Source organism: Atta cephalotes (genome assembly GCF_000143395.1).
Source record: "Atta cephalotes unplaced genomic scaffold scaffold00036, whole genome shotgun sequence".
In the NCBI taxonomy this organism is placed as follows: Eukaryota; Metazoa; Arthropoda; class Insecta; order Hymenoptera; family Formicidae; genus Atta; species Atta cephalotes.
The window spans coordinates 2,928,408-2,943,160 of NW_012130100.1; the positions used below are offsets into that span (position 1 = coordinate 2,928,408).

The 14,753-nt window shown below is 33.0% G+C and overlaps 1 protein-coding gene across 1 annotated transcript; it reads left to right on the forward strand.

Moving 5' to 3' along the window:
- Positions 1–2,132: 2,132 nt before the first annotated feature.
- Positions 2,133–13,591, forward strand: LOC105621720 (the record flags this gene model as incomplete). Its single annotated transcript, XM_012203178.1, has 2 exons — positions 2,133–2,408; positions 13,487–13,591. Coding segments are annotated over 2 exons (381 nt in total), but the record flags the coding sequence as incomplete, so codon positions are not given.
- Between the last annotated feature and the right edge of the window lie 1,162 nt (positions 13,592–14,753).

Sequence of the window (14,753 nt, forward strand, 5' to 3'; positions counted from 1 at the left end):
ATTTACATATATACGTATATATGCATATACTGTAACCGTGCTCGCGAGCGACGGCACAACTTGGTCCCGTGCTCTTAGATCTTCTCTTACTTCTCTTACTAAAAGTACTCTAGCTCCAAAAAAAATGGAAGATCTTGACAGTTAGATAGATTTTCCACAGACTATCAGAGCTTCTCGCTAAAGTTGGGCACTAGGCACGAGAGAGGGACGCCACTTTTTCAATAATCTTTTCTACTCTACTCACAATTAATCCGCGACGACAGTGATGGGTCGAAGGTGGAAAAATTATCGGGGGGCGAGAGAGATAGGCTACAAGAATCATACACCAAGTAATAATGAAATATTATGACTATTCGCAAAATCTCTCGATAACGTGCAAAAACTCGTATTCTAAAGAATACACGTCACTCGGAAGAGTAACGTCGACACGAAGCTAAACGTTTAGCTCGTTAACTCGAAAAAGCGCGGCACGATCATAATAATCGTTTCGACACGGCACAAACGATACAAGATAAAATGAAAGCTTAAAATGACTCGATTGTGGCAAGAGAGGTGAGTCTCAATTTCACGGATTTAGATGGCGGCTATTAAACCGCTTATCGCCACGCGAGTTTTCCACGTGCGAACACGTTCAAAGCTACGAACATGGATCGGCAGCTTTACAGCAATGACGGCGATGTTCATCTTACGTTTTGGTATAAGATCCTTCCACTATCCTCCTCGACAACTCTTCATACGGCAGCGATTCTCGGAATACTCGTCGCCAGTGTCTTCTTCGCACATCCTCTTACAATATTGCGACTCAGTCACGAATCCTTGCGTCTTAGGACGCGTAATACAATTTTTCCGGGATTCCTTTTTCACCTAAGGCCCCTAAATTTTTCGGTTGATGCGGGATGTCCGCTCTTCCACTGGCTGTGTCGAAGACATATGCCCCCGACTAGTGTAATGTTTCTGTAATGTTTCTTCAGTAGCCGGGAGTTCTCTCCTTCCGTCGCACTCTGTAAGGTGCGATATAGAATAGAGATTCAAGGCGGCAGCAGATTATAAAACAAATATAAATGAAATGATACGACTTGCGCGTCGGGCTCCCGGATAGGTGACTCCCCGCGTAGAGTCACTTCTTCTCTCTTCTTGGCGTTGCAGTCTTCTTTCTCCCAAGTGAATAAGACGGCACAGTTATAGAATGAAATTGCAGCTACTGAGGGCGATACTAAGTCTAAGTGTGAGGCTGACAGAATAAAGTCTTTAATGAAAAAGAAATTAAGCAAAAACATATTGTTTTTTTCTCAAAAACTCAATTAAGTAAGTAGCGCACGTTCGCATGCACGCTCGCTCTCCGAGCCGTAAAGACGCGCTATTCCTCTGACGATCTTCGACAGTGACTGACAAAAATTGTCACGTCACAATACATATACATATATATGTACATACATATATATTATATTAGTATTCCTCACAATTTATAGCTGTTAACGCTGTACATAATGTTTAACAAATGAACTAAGTTCATAGTATGTTCTATAGTAGTCGGACATCGCCCCTTTGTCTTATTATTATTTTAATCAATTCGATGTATAACCAATCATTATTTTCATACATAGGTGTAACGCTAACCAAAGGTATCATTATATAGAATGAGATATTTAATTTAATAATAAGTTCGTCGTTCGTTTACTTCGTAACTTCTATATTTGATTATAGCATGTATCAAAATCAACTTTTATGTAACTGTATTTATATTCTTGTCACTAAGAAATTTAGAACGTTTAAAAAATTAGAAAATTAAATAAAAAATAGAAATGTAAAATCTTATTTTAAAAATTTAAATTAAAAAATCGAAAATTGACATTTATTTCAATTTCTATATAGTATAGTCATTAAGAATAATAAACATCAAATGAAAAATAAAATAAGTTTATATGAATCCACTTGTAGTTCATTATTAATTCCTTGCGATTGATTGAATTAAACTGTTCCTTTCGCTTCCATAACACGTATACACATTAAGTAAAAGATTATACAAACAGATAATAGTAAAAGATATAAGAAAAATTGATAACAGAATAGACATCCGATGTAGTTTCTATGAAGACGATGTGTATAATAATTGTACTATTATAATGATAACACCAGTTAAAGTTATAAATTTTACGAAAATTAGTGTGGCCTTAACATGTGTTTGGCCACCACCACCGAATGCAACGAAATTTGACATCATTTCATTCAAAATTTTGTGGTACATGTGTTACTTGAGCAATATCTTATTGTTGCTTCCATTGCTAAGTTCAATTTATGAATACCTTGATGATCCCGTGATCTTAGCAAAATCAGTTTGTCTTTGTTGTGCAGTTCTTCAAGTCACAATCAAAATGATGGTATGCTACATCAGGCAAAATTGCTTTCAGGTATGCATATAAAATTTAATTTTATTAATAAACCTGGATGTCCTATTTTAAAAAAGATTAATTTTTAAATGCAATTTATATCTAACTATGTACTTATGTATGTATAACAATATTATATCATATATTTATAGAATAATACATACAAATAATTCTATAATTCTATATAGAGCAGAATATATAGTATATTTATAACTTTATCAATTATTATTAGGGATGCAATGGATATCTATTAACTATCTGACCTCTCTGGTTGGTTTTTTATAATCTGGCCGAAGTGTGAAGAAGTTGTTTTCCATTATATAGAAATAATTATACATATTTAAAATTTAAATTAGTAAATATGCCGATACAGAAAGCTCGTCCCGATGACCTTGTCTTTGACATATGTTGTCAAAGTTATGATCCTGAATGACTTGCAAAATATTTTAGCCATCGCTCGTTATTAAAAAATTATTAACAAAAAAGTTTAAAAAATGATGTTCCTTTCTACATAAAGCAAAATTTTCTACTTTAAAATATGTTCTACGACTTTTCACGCGAAGATTCATCCGCATGAAAAATCGTTACACTCTTTGATAGAGAGGGAGATAAGATGGAACTCCATGTAGAATATCGTGCGTCTCTAGACAGAGGGGAGATGGGATGGAACTAGCTTCACGTGGAAGTCATACGCCCCTTGGCAGAGGGAAGATGGTGTGAAACTCGCTTCCCATGCCTTCCTACGTAGAGGAGAAACTCATTTCACAAAAAAGCTATTATGTATACAAAGAAGAGTGGAATAGTTTTTAATAATGTGGCAGAAATAAGACATTATATTTTAAACGTTTTTGGTTCGCACTTTTTAAACATAACAAGCGACGGCTAATAAAGGTGAGCGTTTTCAATTCACTAACCGACTAATCAACCGACTAATCTAGGCTGAACGATTTAATTTGATTTCTCATATTATTCTGCGGAAAAAGATCTATATACATTTTATTTTTTTTTATGTGATCGTTAAACAATTTTTTGTTTAAAAAAATCTGAACTCAGAAAAATTTCAAAAAAAATTCTGTAAGATTAATTAAATCAAAATGGACATTTTTTTATTTCTGAAATTTTTTTGTTTAAATCAATCAGTTTTTGAGGTAAAAAAATGTCTAAACTTGAAAAATTATTACCTTTATTATCTTTTTTTCTCAGAAACTGGTCATCCAATCAGTATAAATAGAAAACGAATATATTCGGTTAATCTTAAACTATAACAAGAATTTTATTTTATTTTTATCTATGTTGTTATTGAGAGTAAAAACTTTATTATATAAGACGTCGCGAAGACGTGCCTTTATTATAATAAAATTTGCATTGTCAATGACCGTATCTACAGATTAAAATAAAATAAAATTTTTGTTGTAGTTTAAGGAAATGCTAGAGTGACGGCCGAACTTAATCGAGGTCGATTTTATAGATTTTCATTTCCAATGTATAAGATCTCTGAGTTAATATGATCATGCAGGAAATTTGATTAATTGTCGACATTTTATTCCGTTTCCTATATAACCATCTCAGTTCAGGGACGAAAACATATATTAGGCTCGATCCCACAAATGTAAGATTTATTTTAATTTTGAAAAATTTTCTAATTTTAGAATTGAAAAAAAATGAACCGGGATTAAAGTTAATCTTACATTTGTGTGATAATCAGATTTTAGGAATAAAGTTATGCACACATGCAATGTAGGCCGCGTTTCAATATATATCACCAATACTAAAAATCTGTAATATACATAAAGTACAGATTTTTAATTAACAGTTATATCAATACAAAAACGTATTAGTGCTTTTTTCTTACGTTTAATGACATTTTAAGACATAATGTATAATATTATCAATAAATTAATACGACATTGTACATGTACATATAACTCTTTTTGTTCTATCTAATAAAAAGAAATAAAAATTATACTAAAGGTAATACATAGATATTGATGTATTATTATATATATTAGACGAGGATATAACTTCGAAAAGTTCTCGGCTTGATATAGAAATGACCCCACAAATATTAAACTGTTATAATTTTAGAAAAGTTTGATCTTTCACAGGATTACTGTTAAAATTTCAGACAGATGTATTCATTATTCATTTTTTTATTTCAGTCATATCAAGCAATCACAATTTTTCTATCATAATGTTTCTACAATGCATCCACTCACATTTCTTTAACTGCAGACGCAAAATACGGAATTGGTTCCGCAAGCATCATATTTCATCAGATAATCGAAATGCCTCTGGCAGTAAAGTAAATTAAAAATAATCAGCCCATAATAAATACCTTTATCTATAACTAGCCAAAACGATTTACAACTGTGGTATTTTGTTATAGTTCGCCAGCCCATTAACACTTCTAACATTGGATCATAATTAAGCAAAGCATAATTTACGATTGTGATTTTACTACATTATTTGTATGATAAATAAAAATGTTATAAAATATTTTCATGAATGACGTAAAGATATTAATCTTTTCCATTTTAGGTTTATAAAGTGCCTTTTAACAAGAAATGCACAACAGACAGTAACTTTTAACTCATTTTGGTTTTATAGAATTTTAACACATAACACAGTGTGATACAATACATCGTTACATTCTTGTTGTTCGCAATATACAAGGATAAGATGATCATTATGTTGTACTGAATGAGTCACTTGTTAGAAAGCACTCATAACTTTTCTTTTATCAAAGAAGGACAATTTTCTGCTATTATATTTTTTCCATTTTGTGGATACAAAATACTTTATACATATAATTAATAAGTCAAAGATTTTTTAAACGAGCAATTATAGTTATCATAAAATAAAAATCGTTTTTTTATTAAATAAGTACAATGCTATAACGTTTTTCAAACGTTTCGACTTACAAAGTCTTCCTCAGTGAAATACATAACATTTTTAAATAACCTCTTACAAAGTCAACGAATTTACAATAATACAATAATAAAAATTGACGTCCTAGACTAATCTTACATACATCTTCCTTTAGATGTTACAGATCGAAATAAATATATAGTCAGAAGTTTGAAATCCGAATTATAAAAGTGTGTTTTACTAATCCTCGATTGTTATCGAGAATCCAGCTCAGTTAACGTTAATTTAATAAAAAATATACGGTCCGATCAAGATTTCCTTCAACGACTATCCTAATATATTCTGTGTAATGTTAATTTATAATTAAATGATTAATATAAATTAATTGAATAATAATGAGAAATTATATTCAAACTTACGTTAATTTATATAGAATAGTCTATTGAATTAAAATAAAACTCAATAACTGTGTAAAATGAAACAGCTCTTGCTTGTCAGACGTTTTAAAATGGACTGATATTATAGGTTAAATATGTATTGTTAAATAGTGTTAAATAGTGACATAAACAAATATGTTCGAAAATGTTACAATCTTAAGCGAATGTTGTCAAGTATGTTAAAATAAAATCGATCCAACAGCTCAGTATCCTTCATTATTTATTCCGTTTTTTTAATTTTTTATGTTAACAATATATATATATATATATTGTTAACATTAAAAAAAGGTATCTGGTAATAATCGCCAAATATTTCATGCAGGTAGAGTGGACTAAATTGAATCGAAAAGTCCTCTACTATTTTGTAAATTTTCCCAATAATTCCCCAATAGTTTCCCAATAGTTAACGAGATATTAATCCTTAAAAATAATCAAATTCTACTGCAAAGTGTATACGCTTATCGATCGCTTGGCGCGTAGGCCGTGAAGAGCGGAGATAGCCTGGCAAGCGCGCTGTCCGAGCTATGATGGCTTGCGGCGGTGTGCGCGGCGCGGGGCGCTTGTCAGCCAATCCCCAACTCCCAAGGCCCGCGCGCCAAACGATCGAGGCATATACACTTTGCAGTAGTAGGCCAGGCAAGAGCGCGTTTGGCTATCTTTAAGGATTAATATCTCATTAACTATTGGGAAATTTACAAAATAGTAGAGGACTTTTCGACTCAGTTTAATCCGCTCTATCTACTCATGAAATATTTGGCGATTATTTCCAGACACCCTGTATGTACATATATAGTTTCCCAAAATAATCGACAATTAACCCTTCAACATTAAAAAAAATAAAATTTCTATAGCTCATTCAATTGCTCATCGTTTGCACATGTATGCACATTTTAAATTTTCATTTGCACACTTTCAGTTTAAAAGTTATTCAAAAAACAAATTTGGGGAGGCCAACTACACACTAGCCCCCCAACTTCGAGCAATTTGGTTAAAAAAATCTTAATCAAAAGATTTTCGTTTGCACATTCCTAAACAAGTCGATTTTTTCTTTGCACACCTTTAGTTAAAAAGTTATTAACAAATGAAAGTTGGGGGTTAACTTTATTCAAAATACATATTCGATTCGAATTTTAAAGATAGATTCAAAATAAAGTTTCTTCGATTCATAGACTATTTCTTTGAATCAGAATAAGTTGTGCATTGTTATTTCTGCACTTAATGAAAAATTTCTTTGATTTGATCGTTATTTTTTGAAATCAAATATATTTTTATTTTTCTCCGAGATACTCTTATTTCGGTTTAAAATAACTAATTATTTCTTCAATTTAAACGTACACTTTTACACTGGGTGTAGATAGTTTCATTAAATGTATTTATAATCTACCTACACATTTACAAATTAAAAATGAGGAATATCGGCTAATAGGATTCATCTCATATAATGGCAGCGCAGAGCAAGAAATAAGACATCTCTTATTGTCAAAGAATTATAGACATTGAGAAGAATACGATAGCCTCAAGAATAAATGTATAAAATTGCAATCTTTAAATACATTTGTCAAACCAAGCATCATAGGTTACATTAAATTAACAGATTGGTAGAAAATATTTTCTATTATATGAGATATATATAAGATATATATAAGAGATATATATATATAAGAGATATATAAGAATAAATATAGATATTAATTGTCATTATGTACGATAGGGATATCTCAAAATAAAAAATTTAAAAAGTACAAATCTCACTTTTTGCAATAATTCGTTATTAACTTTTTTATTCGTTTTCTATATTTATTCTTATATTATATATCTCATATAATGGAAATTATTCTCTCTAATCTGTTACTTTAACGTAACTTATGATGCTTGGTTTGATAAATGTATTTAAAAATCAATTTATTTCTCAATAGATAATTCCTAAAATAATATTTGTCATTATGTCTCAACATTCTTTTACTTACTCTGTGATCACATATGACAGTTGAATACATTGTTCTAAATAGTTGATACAATATCACTATTTTGTAATTTGTAATAAAAAGATTTTATCTAAATGTAGTACTTGTGAAGTTGATTATTAAAATTCATTTATAACTTTTGATGCCTATTTCTACCAATACAGTTTAATTTTAATCTTGATTCAACTCTTCATTTTTTCTAGTTCTAAGAATTAGAAACCAAGATTGATATTAATTTCTGTTCATATTGTAGAATGCATATTAATCAGAGATATAAGAATAAAAATCTGCTCAGGTAGATAAATAAATTTAATGAAACTATTTATACTCGTGTAAAAGTTACATTTAAATTGAAGAAATAATTATTTTAAACTGAAATAATAGTATCTCAGAGAAAAATAAAAATATATTTGATTTCAAAAAATAATGATTAAATCAAAGAAATTTTTCATTGAGCACAGAAATAACAATGCACAACTTATTCCGATTCAAAGAAATAGAATCGAAGAAACTTTATTCTGGATCTATTTTTAAAATTCGAACCGAACATATTTTTTATTATATAAAGGTAATCTCCAACTCTCATTTGTTAATAATTTTTTTAAAGGTGTGCAAATGAAAAATCGATTTATTTAGGAATGTGCAAACGAAAATCTTTCGATTAAGATCTTTTTGAACCAAATTGTTCGAAGTTGGGGGGGCTAGTGTGAAGCCTCCTCAAATTGTTTTTTGAATAACTTTTAAACTGAAAGTGTGCAAACGAAAATTTAAAATGTGCATACATGTGCAAACAATGAGCAATCGAATAAGCTATAAAAACTTAATTTTTTTAATGTTGGGGGCTAACTTCACGACGGTGATGTGCGCGGCGCGGGGCTTTTGGCAGGCAATCCCCGCTCCCCACAGAGAGCCAAGTGATTGCTAGGCGTATACATTTCACAGTAATAGATTGGGCGGGCGCGCATATTCGGCTCTCTTTAAGGATTAATATCTCATTAACTATTGAGAAAACTTGTAAAATGATACAGAACTTTTCAATTCAGTTTAGTTTGCTCTACCTGCTCATGAAATATTTGGCGATTATATTGAGACACCTTGTATATATGTATATATGTATATATCTATACATGAGGATGTAGAACTATACTATACTGACAATAATAATACTGTTGCGCGGCAACGATATTGTGAACGCGGGTCATACTTGTTGCAGCTGATTGACTCGTGTAACGCCTTGTTTCCTACAGTATACAGCATACGCAAAACGGTTTGTAGTTCGTGCAGTAGATAATATTGGCGCACAGGAGAATCCATTTATTTTACAGTAAACCAATATTACTGCGATTACGACATTAAATAATGATCCATCATGTCTATTTCTTATTTTGTAATTTGGAGACACGTGTCTCGGCGCTAAGCATAGCGTGAGATATTGCTGTGCTTCCTTTACGAGCTAGTGAGTTGCGCCGGATCAAGATTATCGGATCTCAATAACGGCTGTTCCGAATTTTAAATTCACTTAATAGATAACTTACACTTCGATTGTATTGTATGTGCTTTTATTTGTTTTCTATGCATCCTATAAGCAGAAATATTACGACGCAAAGTCCAGATCTGTATCTTTTCAGACTCAGTCGTCATTGTCGATCCACATTCCATGCATTCCTTTAGTGTCCTGACATTCTTTACGCAAAGACTCAGATATCAAACACATGTTATTTTGATCAAATTTTAGTCATTTACTGACCATAGATAACGGTAACTGAATCATAAAATGCCAATTATAAGAGTTCTTTACATAGAAGTCATAGATAGATGTAAAATCCTAAATCATAGGAAATTTTCATTTTTAATCGAGTATTCTTCCTATATTTGATTGTGATTGGTTGGTTTTCTACTTAGGACTTTACGACTATCTACGACTTCTATGTAAAAGACCCTTATAACTAGCGTTTTACGATTCAGTTATGACCCATCATTGTATTGAGGCTTGGCCTCAAATATTAATATAGCTATGCTGATGTTATTAATTATCATTTTAACGTAAAAATAATAAACGCTATCACTACCTGTGATTATATAACGTATTAATTAAGACAAATATATAAAAATAATAATTTACAGCCGAAATTTATTGAAGGATTTTATAACAGTTACATACATAAATTGCATGTGTGTGCCCTGGTAGAAACTTCCTCGTCAGTACCACGAATGCCATGATACTGACCAACGATACTTTGCCACTGCTTTGCCACGCCATAATCTCATTAAAAAATCTGACATATTAGGTGTACAACTTTGCTTCCGCCGTTTTTTTTCCGAAATTCAAGGCTTTATTGTAAAAAACTGGTTATACATTTGATTCAAAGTATTGTCCATCGCTGGCCACTACTTTCTCCCATCTTTCGGGTAGCGTACGAATCCCGCGTCGAAAAAACTGGTCATCTTTTGAGGCTATCCACGAATCGATCCAATTTTTTACTTCTTCATAAGACCGGAAGTGCTGGTCAGCCAGGCCGTGTGCCATTGATCGAAACAAGTGATAGTCAGAGAGAGTCTGGAGAATACGGCGGGTGGGATAGGACTTCCCATTTCAACGTTTCCAAGTATGTCTTGACCACTTTCGCAACATGGGGTCGAGCATTGTCATGCTGCAAAATCACTTTATCGTGTCTCTCGTTGTATTGCGGCCATTTATCTTTCAATGCTCGGCTCAAACGCATCAATTGCGTTCGATACCGATCGCCTGTGATTGTTTCAGTCGGTTTTAACAGTTCATAATACATTACGCCGAGCTGGTCCCACCAAATACAGAACATGATCTTGGATGTCAAAATCACCATTTTTAAAGCGTTGAAACCACTCACGACATGTTCTTTCACTAATAGCGGCCTCACCATAAGTATTTGAGAGCAATCGATGAGCCTCAGCCGCAGATTTTTTTCATATTGAAGCAAAAAATTAAAACCTCTCGCAAATGACGAGAATTTGGCTCGTAAACTGATATTTTCAATCGAGAATAACTTTATGATGCAGACACAAATCGACTAATGTTTCTATGGGATTATGTTGACAGATGCAAGTTTATTGTATCAAGTTTATTGTATGACGTCTATGATCTATTTATTTCGACTACCGCTAAAGCCATCTATAGGAAAACGGAGGCAAAGTTGTACACCTAATAGTTCAAAGCCTAGTTTTGTGATTGATACAGATCTGGTATGGAAATAGCTTAGCACTCGCATTTTAATAAAATTTATTAAATAGTCTAACGTAGCCATGTCCAGACCTTGGCTCGCGCCTCACATGAAAATATTACTGCAGCGTTTATTCGCATCACAGTATTTTGTGGCTGTGACGGTGATTTTCTATTCTGAATAGTCGTAAATTTTAAAGATTAATATCTCATATTCGCAGGGCAGAGTAACGCTTTTTTCTGCCAAATTCCTTCGTTTTATACAAAATCAGATCAAGTAAGCCTAATTTCATTGATTTGTGAGCAGTGGCAAATTAAATTATTATCTTTTTTTCTTATGAAATCTTCATTTTTACACGAAAAATCAATAAAATTAGAATCTGGCAGGAAAAAGCATCATTCTGCTTCGCAAACCTGAGATATTAAACTTACGACTATTCAGGTTAAAAAATCTGTCACTGTCTGGGTGCTGGTAAGTATTGTGCCGCAGTCGAGCACAATTGCTTCTCAAAGAAGAATGGCAACAAGAATGCGTTAGACTGGGGAAGGAAAACACTAGAACACAAACACAAACAACACAGTCAAACACGTTCACATTTACGCTTAAAAATAAAACATTCATATCACAACACTCAGATCGCAGTGAGAAACACGTCCGCCACGATCAAACCATAATGGAAAAAATATAAAGTGAAATACTCCCGTGGATGCGCAGTAGGAGAATGAATTTGAATTTGATTGGCTGTTCCTGTACAACTAGCGTTATTATACGCAGGAAAGTGCATAATGGGGAATATTTATTTAATTGGTTATTTCTAGTATTGCTATCATCATTATGCGCAATGTTTCACCTTATATTCTTTCAACCATGGGTCGAACGATCTCTCGAGATTGAGGATAATATCTTTGTCATTATCATTTTCTAACTAAGATAATAAATACCAGCATATTATTTCATTTCCTTGTAATTTCTTCAAATATTAATAATATTAAATTGTCAGCAGAAGCATAAGCTTTAAATACCTTAGTATTAATTAAAATTATGAATGATTGACATAGAAAAAACTATTATACAAGTGATATTTTGATTTGCATCAGTATAAATCAATGAGAAATCAAAGCATAAAATCAAAATTATGTATTTGCTAACTGAAAAGCAGTACCAAAATAATGACATGATGGAAACATCGGTTGGTTAATTTTTGGTCACTTGATATCATTCGTATCAATGACCAGAATTTGATGTCAAAGTGACATCAAATATGTTTGCTGGGGAACGATAATGATATACATAATCTGCGATCTGTACTACGATAGTGTCTCGGTCAGTTTTGTCAAAATAAAATCGGTAAAGTCGGTAATAATAAAACACGCTGGTAATTGTTAAAAACTAGGAAATGATAATGAAAAAGTAATTTATTTGATCTCGAGAATTCCATTTATAATTTATTATTTAACAAAAAGACATCAAATGAAAACAAAATTATGCACTATATTTATTATCTAATTCAGAAGATGATGACAAAGCGATTTATTCGATCTCCATTTGTTTATAACTTAATATTTAACAAATGAAATCGGATGTAAACAAAAAATTACACCCTGGTAATTGTTAACTAAGGAAATAATAGAAACTAATAATGAAAAAGTGATTTATTCATCATCAATCTATATTCGTTTATAAATTAATACATAATGAAAGGAAATCGAAGAGAGACGAAATTATACATTACATTTGTTACCAATCCAGAAGATGACAAAGCAATTTTCCGACCTGGATCTTCATTCATTTCTAACTTAGTATTGTATAAAAAGAGATTAGATAGAAACAATATTATTATATTGTTACATCCAGCGGACTCCCACGACTCTTTTTTTTCCTGGAAATCTGGAATTCGTTGAAATAAAGAAACAACTAAGAATAACGAATAAAGAAGAATAAATTGAGCATTATAACATAGAGAAGACCAAAAATTTTCTTTTCCTACACCAAAAATTAAAACGAAGAATTCAGTTCTTCTCATAAATGTCCCTCCGAGATAAACTAAAAATCGAGGCACATGCACGAGCAGCGGGACACCAAAAGGACATCGAGTTTGTGTCCCTCGAACTCTGCGACTAAAATAACAATAAATATGTCATTGGAAGCGTAAGACCGCCAAAATACTTTTTAATGGTCAAGTTGCGAACGATTCTCACGAGTCCGTGATCATAAAACCTAAGAAGCGACACGCAACGTTCAGAGATAGATTCTGGGTAATCTTGTGCCGACGCTGCACGTGCGCTTTCTTGACGCACTGCACATGCGTTTTCCCATAAATATTAAGATTAATTCTTTCCCACACTAGACTCCGGTTAACATCTTTCTTTTCCCAAAATCTTAACCAATCCGAGAGCAAAGAAAAATCTTAATACTAATTAACGAAATCTATTCCACCAATCCTTGAGTAATCGGGAGTGATTAGTATAAAAACCGCAGTTCTGCAGTCTTCAATGTGATTTTTCTTTGAGTTTTAGAAGCTATAGTTGTGTCGGGATCTTTGAAAAAGGCTTCATCTGATTCTCGAAGCCTTTTTCTCCAGTAGAGTCAGTGCAACTTAGTAAAACTATACTTCATCAATTTAAGACCAACAGCACTGGCTGATCGGAGAAATTGACGAAGTGGATCTGGCACCCAGCATCCTACAGCTGACGGCACCTTCTCCGACGGTTATCTTATACATCGCTATCGCCAAGTAGTAAGTCTTTGATTTCGCTGCAGTACACTAGGTGGTCCTTCTTCTTCTTGTGTACTCCCTCTTTAAAAACGATTAAATTTTTAGTGCGTTCTTCCACCCCTCATCACTTAGCGAGGACTAATAATGTGCGCCGATTCATTGTCTATGTCCGCTCTAACTCGCGGACACGAACAGTCGGAAAACTCTCGAGAACAATCTCCGCTAATTCAGGCATCGGCCCAAGAACAAACTTCGGTCTTTCAGTCTCCAGCCTCGACTCTATCATCGTTATTAGAAATTTCTTACTTCCCTGTCTAGAATCTAGACTTCTTCGATGATCTCTTCCCGTCCAGTCCCCCTGTTTTACATCCGATATCACTATCCTCATTGAGGGAGCGGTTGCGAGACAGGAAATTGAGGAATTTCCTGTCTCGCAACCGCCCCCTCAATTTCTCCTGTTCAACCTGACGCTTATTCTCCCACTAGTCACCTTCCTCTTCTCTTTCATAACGCCCATCAATTGTTGGAATACATGTCCTACTTTATTCCTTTCATTAACGATTGGATGGTAGCCAGCATGGTTGCTGGATCCATTTGCCTTTTTTCAGTCCCTCATTCTCATTGGTCCTTTTTCCCTCCAATCATATAAGTTCACATAAATTTAATTTTTCCCTTTCTTTTTAAATTCTCCGTAATCAAAATAATGCCAGTATTACACACAACTCTTTTTCCACACACACACTACACACACACACACACACACACACACACACACACACTCACACATACACATCCGTATGGTAATATATTTCAAAATAAAGAACCAAAGAAAATTTTGTATTTTATTTAAGAAAATGTATTCCTAAATATTTCTTTTATTATAATGCTATTAAATCTAATTCTCGTTTGTTAATTTGAAAAACCTATTCTTGTAAGCTTCCGCGGTTGCGCTTCGTCTTCTCACCGATCATTTGGATTAAGTTCCATGATCGAAAGCCAGGACATACAGACGTACTGGCGTTAAAGAGCGCCCTGACCCAATTTGGGCCTTTTAAATTAAAAGTACATCCGATCCGTGTGTCCGTTTAGCGGAGCATGAGTTTGTACTTCATCCTCCATTCGACCCCCACTCCCCTTCCGGTTCATTAGGAGCCTCGATCGGACGAAGCGAAATGTCTCTCGAT